The following is an 8542-nucleotide window of genomic DNA, read 5'->3' as shown; positions in this document are numbered from 1 at the left end:
TCCCCAGAGATTGGAAGTATAACCAATATCTTTAGTTAAAGCTCACCATAATAACTGTACATCCACAAACATGGATGTGCTCTGATCTCGCCACATTATGAGTACTATTGGCTACTATTTCAGGCTATGTTGATTTTATTGATGAGAGTCTTATTCCAATCCCTGCCATCACTGAAGTCTTCATCATAAAATCACCCTACTGTATCACCAGTGTTCTAGCACCTACTGGCCTGAATATGACATGGCATGTGATCTACAGTAAGCTACTCATCTACCATAGTACTGCAGACAAAAAAAAGTTCAGTTGTTGAATTTTTCAATTTCCAAAAACCACAGGATCACAGGAAATGCACAGTGAGAGTCCATTTTATTATGAGTTCAACAGCACCAACTTCAGTTAATTTAGTTAAGAGAAAAAACATTGTTCTTAATGATCAGGTTAATATGTCTCCAGTCACTGGTGATAAGTACCTCATTTCAGACAAAGCTTCTCTCCAGATCTCTAACAGATATGGTTCTGAGAGGGTAAGAGGTGAGGAAGAGGGGAAGGTAGGGCACAGCAGAGGGAGGAGGGGACAGCCTGGGTGGTACAGAGATGGTGGAGGGTGTGTTAGAGATGAAAGATCCATTACCAGATCCCCGCACCTCTCCCTTTCTGTCCATTGCACCGACGGAACCGTGGAAGAAAACAGGAGGTGCCTCTGGGAGGTCAAGGGTCAACTCTTTGGCGAGAGAAGGTAAGAACGAGAAAAAGAGACGGACAGAGAAAGAGTCAACAATAAGAGAGATCACAAGTGCAGTAATTTCTATATAGTTTCCAATGGTTCCAAAACTAGCCCAACATTTTTTAGTGTAAAATGATGTATTAGTATTGAAAAGGAGTTAGTTCTATTACCAGAGTCATCGTGGAGCTGGGTGTGCAGGTACTGGTGCTTGGTGTAAAACTGCATGTAGATGCAGTAGACCATGCCCATCAGCGCCACGGTTCCCAGGGCAGCAGCTATGAACAGGCCCAGTTTGGCGTTGTCGTGGCCCACATTCGCATCTGATGGGAAACAGTGACACATTGTTACCCATCTCTGAATATCATATCAAAACAAGTAAAAGTGAATTCTTTGTATATTCATACATCCCTTCATACACCAGCCTTTCAGATGGACTATAACCCACCCTCAAACTGTACTACGTACAGTATTATTTGTGAACAAAAGCCACAACATAAGTAGCCCAGAACTACAAATAAACAACAAATTAACCCCCCCCCCTTCCACTCTCTCCATTTCTCCCAACAGCTGCCCGTCAGTGATTTCTTTCCCCTCTAACGTGAATTCAACATTTGTCTCTCCCAGACCCTGTATCTATGAACATTTCCCCGTTGTGACTCTCACTCACACATTTGTTTTGAAGTGATCTCGGTCTCCTCTTTACTCTTCAGCACATCCTGGATGTGTGCTGCTGCAGGAGCCAGTTGTGGTAGTACTCCAGGGGCAGGTTGAGGCTGGGTATTGATAAACTCCTCTGACTTGTGTGTGCTCTGGGACCAGCTCACTGGGAGGACCAGACAGAGACACATGGCCACCAGGCAGGCCATGAGGGCATCCATACTAGCAGGTTCACCTTAAAAAAAAAGAGGACTTCTTTGGAGATCAGAACTGAAATTACTTCCATGTTGCTACTTTATCACGCTCTGAGTGCACACAGTTAAAATGTATCCCTTTCATTGTTGAGTTCTACATTAGGATATTTAGAGTAGTCACAGAGAAGCTCCTGTAATTACAGTTCTTATTATGAGCATCCAACTACCACACAGCTCAAAAGACAACTTTTTGTTGCAACATTTACCTTTTGGCTCCACAAGCATTTCGCTACACCTACAATAACATCTGCTAAATATATGTATATGCGACCAATACAATGCCAAGTCTTGAAATACGCTGTTTAAGCTTAGTAATCACAATTTACTATTTATTTAAATTCTCATGCATTTCCATGTATATTTAGGTTGTTACTCTCCCATTCAATTATATAATTAGATATACAAATCAGATATAGGAATATGTACATTACCAGTTCTTTAGCTGGTTTGGTAGCCACTCCCGTCTGTCAGGTGTGTTCACTCAGCTGTTCTTTCCCTCCTCTCGCTTTATCTGTACCCTCGGATTCTGCTCCCTGTGTCCCTAGATGATTGACAAAACTGCATCCAAGACAACTACTGTCCCCAGCCACCCATATATCCAAACAGAGAATACACACACATACAGTATGAAAGGGACATGCGATGCATAAATACATGGAGTGAATTCGGAAAGTATTCAGACACCCTTGACTTTTCCCACATTTTCTTACAGCTTTATTCTAAAATGGATAAACACAATTCCTCATCAATCTACACACAATAACCCATAATGATGAAGCAAAAACGGTTTAGATTTTTTTTTCAAATTTATATATATAAAAAAAATCTGAAATACCTTATTTACATAAGTATTCAGACCCTTTTCTATGAAACTCGAAACTAAGCGCAGGCGCATCCTGTTTCCATTGATCATCCTTGAGATGTTTCTACAACTTGGACTCCACCTGTGATAAATTCAATTGATTTGACAAGGCACACACCTGTGTAAATAATGTCCCAAAGTCGACAGTGCATGTCAGAGCAAAAACCAAGCCATGAGGTCGAAGGATTTATCTGTAGAGCTCCGAGAAAGGATTGCACAGATCTGGGGAAGGGTACCAAAATATTTCTGCAGCATTGAAGGTCCCCAAGAACACAGTGGCCTCCATCATTCTTAAAAGGAAGAACCACAGTGACTCTTCCTAGAGCTGACCCCCGGCAAATCTGAGCAATCAGGGGAGATGGGCCTTGGTCAGGGAGGTGATCAACAACCTGATGGTCACCCTGACAGAGATCCAGAGTTCCTCTGTTGAGATGGGAGAACCTTCCAGAAGGACAACCATCTCTGCAGCACTCCTCCAATCAGGCCATTATGGTAGACTGGCCAGACGGAAGCCACTTCTCAGTTAAAGATACGACAGCCCGCTTGGAGTTTGCCAAAAGGCACCTAAAGGACTCTCAAACCATGAAAAACATGATTCTCTGGTCTGATGAAACCAACATTGAACTCTTTGGCCTGAATGCCAAGCGTCACGTCTGGAGAAAACCTGGCACCATCCCTACAATGAAGCATGGTGGTGGCAGCATCATGCTGTGGGGATGTTTTTCAGCAGTAGGGACTGGGAAACTGGTTAGAATTGAGGGAAAGATGAACAAAGCAAAGTACAGAGATCCTTGATGAAAACCTGATCCAGAGCGCTCAGAACTTCAGACTGGGGTGAAGAGGACAATGACCCTAAGCACACAGCCACGACAATGCAGGAGTGTCTTCGGGACAAGTCTCTGAATGTCCTTGAGTGGCCGAGCCAGAGCCTGCACTTGAACCCGATCTAACATCTCTAGAGAGACCTGAAAATAGCTGCGCAGCGACGCTCCCCATCCAACCTGACAGAGCTTGAGAGGATCTACAGAGAAGGGGAGAAACTCCCCAAATACAGGTGTGCCAAGCTTGTAGCGTCATATCCAAGAAAGGCTATAATCGCTGCCAAAAGGTGCTTCAACTGAAGTACTGAGTAAACCCCCTGAATACTTAGGTAAATGTGATTTTTTAAATATTTGTATATATTTTTCAAACATTCTAAAGAACTGTTTTTTTATTTGTCATTATGGGGTATTGTGTGTAGATTGATGAGGGAAAAAAACTATTTCATCCATTTTAGAATAAGGCTGTAACAAAATGTGGAAAAAGTCAAAGGGTCTGAATACTTTCCGAATGCATATATGGTATATGGTCGTATATCAACCATGGTGAGGCCGCCTCCTTACCGTTTCTCTGTTCCAGGCGGTGTAGGTGGGCCATTTGAAGCACATCCTCAGCAGGCTAGCTCCCAGCAGCCCCAGCATGGCCAGCAGACACAAGTACTTCCACAGGTACTTATACATCACAGGGGGGCGCCAGTGCAGCATCTTCTCTACGTCATCAAGAAACCTGGACATTCAGATACACAAGACAATGATCAGTGACAATGGGGAACAAACACAGCAAGTGGACCTGAAGGATCGATGCTGTGAATCACTGTTTGTAATCTAAATTTGCATTAATCCAAAAGTATGACTATTTCTTCATCAATGTAAAATTCCTCTTTCGGGAAAGAAGTTGTCATCTAATTTCTGAGGGACATCATGTGATTTATGTGGTCAGTGTAGTTAATAGGTTCTTACCGGTCAGCGCCGTATACCCAGGACACGCTGAAACACTCAAACACCACCACGATGATGAGGGGCAGGGTTGCGGAGTAGTCGTCAAACATCATTACACAGTAGTTCCCACAGCGCTGCGTAAACAGCATGCCAATCAGAAAGCCGACGATGCAGCTAAACACTGGGGAAGGGAGAGAACATTACAGACCCCACACAGATACACTTGGCATATTTAGTAAAGAGGAGTGAGGACTAACACTCAGACCCCATTAGGATGCCATTTTATAACACTTCTATATGAATAAGAATTCAAATGTTTATACAAATGAATAGTTTCATCCAGTGGTTCCCAAATTTAGGGTCAGAAAGAAACCTAAAAAACCTGATAGAAAAAGGGGCTTGTGAGCAAAAACATGGACACAGACAGCATCTCTCTCTCTCTTTACCTGTGAGCTTGGTCTTGTGGCACTTCAGCACTTTGAAGTTGTCGGTGAGGGGTGTGAGGATGCCCTCCAAGGTGCCGAACATGGTGCTGAGGCCCAGGTTGAGCAGCATGAGGAAGAACAAGGCCGACCAGAAGGGACAGCCCGGGAACAGAGTCATGGCCTCTGTGAAGGCTATGAATGCAAGCCCTGTGCCCTCCACACCCTGAAAGAGAGGGACAAGGAGAAAGGGAAGGGGACATTTACATGTATCATGATATAGCTCAACAGATCCTAACTATCTTAACATATCTAAATTTGAGCAATAAACCTGCTAAAATTAAATTATTAATTTACAAGGAGTGGGTGGAAGAGCATACTCTAGGCTGCAGGGCTGGTTGGTTTTTAAATAAAGAGGGCAAAGCTGTAACAAAGAATACAGAGTTGAGATGCAGTAAATGAAAAGGCAGGCTAGAGTGCAAGATCAACCATTTACCTTGTTCACCTCCTCCTCTAGGCTGCAGTCGGTGAGGTTGCCAGGGACCTTGGCTCCGTGAGCCGTGAACCAATCCCTGTAGGCCTCCAGTGGTACCGAACTGGGGTCAGAGATGTTAAACCTGGGTAGCAGGTCCCGGCCTAGGGGCCCCATGGAAAACTGCTCAGCCAGCTTCTCCAAGTTACTGAGAGAGGGGAGAATGGAGAACAACCAGTCAGTTTATTATGTACTATCGCTACGACCGAGTATTTGTTTTTAATGACCGAGTAGATATACATGTAGATATATAATAATATCTAACTAAACATAACACCAGAAACAGTCCCCAAACACAGGGCATTTCAATATAGCCCCTTTTCATCCCAACATACACACACACACACACACACACACACACACACACAGAGAGAGTACAAAGAGATCAAAAACAATACCCTTTCCCCGTCCAAACACACACCGCGTCACGCAGCGCATGGCGACTTCCCTGGCGCGGAAGCCCAGCACGGCGAACACCACCAGCGAGGCGAGGACAGAGGTGAGGAAGTTGATGGTGGAAACGGTGAGGGCGGTGGCAGTTGTTGCTGGTTGTAGGAGGAATAGGCCATGACTGAGCCAAAGCCCAGGCCAAGAGCAAAGAAGACCTGCGTGGCCACCTGGCGCCATACCTACACCTCACCCCAGATCTCCAGCTGGATTGGGGGGAGAGAGAGAAGGGGCGGTCAGTGGCTAGACACTGCCACAGTGCACTGAATCCTACCATGATAGATACAGTATCTAGGCCTAGTGCATTATTGATCGCAAGGAGTTTGTGTGTGAATTGCCATGGTTGCAAAAAACGGAGTAATTCTGAACCACATACCCCTTTAGAACAATCAGGATCCCACAGTTAAAAAAATACAATAAAAGGGTTTGTTTGTCAGTGTGTGCTTAAGCAGTCCCAGTATTAGGCTGTATGTAGTAATATTTGCCAGGTTATCATATTTACTTCCGGAACCAGAAGTAGGTGGTGGGACTACTGGCTGTGCATTCCTCCACTGAGATGAAAGACAAAGACAATGGTCAGGTTCACATCAGGCTTCTATTGTGTTTGTACTTGGACAACATTACTGAAAGGCAATGAATGAGTGATGGTTGAAACCTATTCCTTATATAGTAGTGTTAGGTTCTAATTTTGAATAAATAACTCACGGACACTAGAGAAGCTTAACCAAGTTCAATTCTTCCCAACGGGTCGTTACAGCTGTAATTCAGACACAGACACGGCTTCCCCCATGGAGGTATTCATACCCCACTTTGGGTGTCGTCTCCTCCTTATCGCTAAACATTGCATTATTCTTGCTAAGCAGGGAACTAAGTGATATGAGCCTTCAACAGTATCTTATCAGTACTGTCACATGCGATTGTTTTCCCTGCACTCAGCTCCTCCCAAACTTCATTATGGCACCCCTCATGTCTCTTATGTAACTTGTGTTGTGGTACCATGTTCAGGACACTCTTCCCAAGGTAAAGGGTACTGGCTTCAGCCGATGATCACATTGTACTAGAGAGCAACAAAGCAACACACCTGAAAGGAGAAGAACTTAGATCAAATCCAATTTTAAATTGGTGACTTTAAAACAGAGTTGAATGGCTGTGATAGAAGTAAACTGAGGATGGATCAACAACATTGTAGAAAATCCTTCATTTCTCTTAATGTTTACAATTAATTATATTGGAAATACAACAAAAAACCTTCATATTGTCACATTCTGACCTTAGTTCTGTTGTTATGTCTTTGTTTTAGTATGGTCAGTGCGTGAGTTGGGTGGGTTGTCTATGTTCCTTTTTCTATGTTTTGGTATTTCTGTGTATGGCCTGGTATGGTTCTCAATCAGAGGCAGCTGTCAATCGTTGTCCCTGATTGAGAACCATACTTAGGTAGCCTGGTATCACTTTTGAGTTGTGGGTGATTGTTTCCTGTTGTAATGTTTGTTTCACATTTCAGGACTGTTTCCGAAATCGGCCCTAATTAAATCGGCCATTCCGATTAATCAGTCGACCTCTAATTCTAACATGTTTTGACTCAGGGGGTTGAATACTTAAGTAAATTATTTAAAAAAATTTCATTCATTTGTTAGAATTCTTCCACTTTGACAGAGTATTTTGTGTAGATTGGTTTTATTTGTAAATTGTAAACATTTCAATCCCACTTTCTAAAAACAAGTTGTGGAAAAAGGGGTGTGAATATTATATAGTTGTTAACTAACATGAATTGGACAGACAAGTGTAGGGCACGAGACGCAACTGAAATTTTGCTGGTCAGGCGACGAAGAGGGTGGAGGAGCCTTGAATTGAAGCGCTGGGTATCTAATGACATTATCTGAATTAGGCCCAGAGAATTATACCTACGGAGGAGCGGCTTCTATGGAGGAACTTTGAATGTCTTTGAACTTCCGAGAGTTGGATTAACGTTGGACCAGAGCTAGCTAGCTAGCTAACAAGCTTGTGTGTGCAGAGCGTCACCAGAATTCAAATAAAAACACGCCTTGGTAGTTAATAAATCCAATGTGAAACATTATAGCTATAGTATCCTTAACTGGCATCGGAAAAGTGAATCCATTATTTTCTCATTAAAAATCTCTTGCCGTAACTTTTTAATCATGTTTGTTACGTCAGTAGGCTACAGCAGCCTATGCTTCGGATGTGGAGGGGCAGGTAGCCTACACACGCACTGGTAAAGATTATCAAATGGCAAGCAGACACTGGAATACGTTTCTCATAGCCCCTTTCATATGACAACATTTTTCCGCATCTTTTCTTTATATGTGAAAGGTATTGCCAGTACGAAAGCCAAAACGTTTATTGGCGCCAAACAACCTAGTAATAATTTCCTAGTAATACAATTCTGCCAACGGTTTATGAAATGTAGCCGTAATGCCGAGGTGGCATTGACACACACTACGCTCTTAAACTCAATGGTTGCTAGGCAGCGCTCATTAACCATCATCGTGCCCGTTCTAAACTTTGCAAGGCATGTCACTCCCCCATCTCTTCGTATAGCCCACCACTAAGTATGCACTGTTTTCTTAACCACAACTGAATCGATCCATAAAGAATTACTGTGGTAATAAATATCACAGAATGACAAAAAATATTGAAATAAAGTAGGCTAATACAATTGAAGGAATGTATCAAAATGGTTGCTTACTGAAACTCCCAAAGTTACCCCATCGTTCCACAGCTTCCTGCTCGTGGAGAAGCACAAAATAAGCAGCGTTGCTACTGCTGACTCCTCTCTCATTCTGATAGAGGACCCACTGGGTCACGAAGGTGGGTTATTGGTCTTGAAAATCGACACATAACCAAATGCTCTGTTATTCCAACTCACTC

At 43.2% G+C, this 8542-nt stretch overlaps 1 protein-coding gene and 1 pseudogene across 1 annotated transcript; both read right to left on the bottom strand.

Moving 5' to 3' along the window:
• Positions 1–348: 348 nt before the first annotated feature.
• LOC112223966 lies at positions 349–2303 on the bottom strand. Its single transcript, XM_024387263.2, has 4 exons — positions 2068–2303; positions 1393–1617; positions 896–1045; positions 349–722 (listed from the first exon to the last, which is right to left on the bottom strand). The coding sequence occupies exons 2-4, from the start codon at positions 1601–1603 to the stop codon at positions 478–480; spliced, it is 606 nt and encodes a 201-aa protein (XP_024243031.1). The 5' UTR covers positions 1604–1617; positions 2068–2303; the 3' UTR covers positions 349–477.
• A 1550-nt stretch (positions 2304–3853) lies between these two features.
• On the bottom strand, positions 3854–8159 carry LOC112224741 (annotated as a pseudogene).
• Positions 8160–8542: the final 383 nt, after the last annotated feature.

The sequence above is a fragment of the Oncorhynchus tshawytscha genome, linkage group LG25 (genome assembly GCF_018296145.1).
Source record: "Oncorhynchus tshawytscha isolate Ot180627B linkage group LG25, Otsh_v2.0, whole genome shotgun sequence".
In the NCBI taxonomy this organism is placed as follows: Eukaryota; Metazoa; Chordata; class Actinopteri; order Salmoniformes; family Salmonidae; genus Oncorhynchus; species Oncorhynchus tshawytscha.
The sequence above is the reverse complement of the archived record's forward strand: the minus strand, read 5'-3'. Positions and strand labels throughout refer to the sequence as shown.

What these genes read in the sequence shown, in the direction of transcription:
- LOC112223966 (XM_024387263.2), bottom strand. Translation starts at nt 1,603, where the DNA reads ATGGATGCCCTCATGGCCTGCCTGGTGGCCATGTGTCTCTGTCTGGTC. An exon ending in GATCACTTCAAAACAAATGT is followed by an intron (nt 1,046 to 1,392) that starts GTGAGTGAGAGT and finishes GTTTCCCATCAG; the next exon opens with ATGCGAATGTGGGCCACGAC. An exon ending in CCAGCTCCACGATGACTCTG is followed by an intron (nt 723 to 895) that starts GTAATAGAACTA and finishes CTCTCGCCAAAG; the next exon opens with AGTTGACCCTTGACCTCCCA.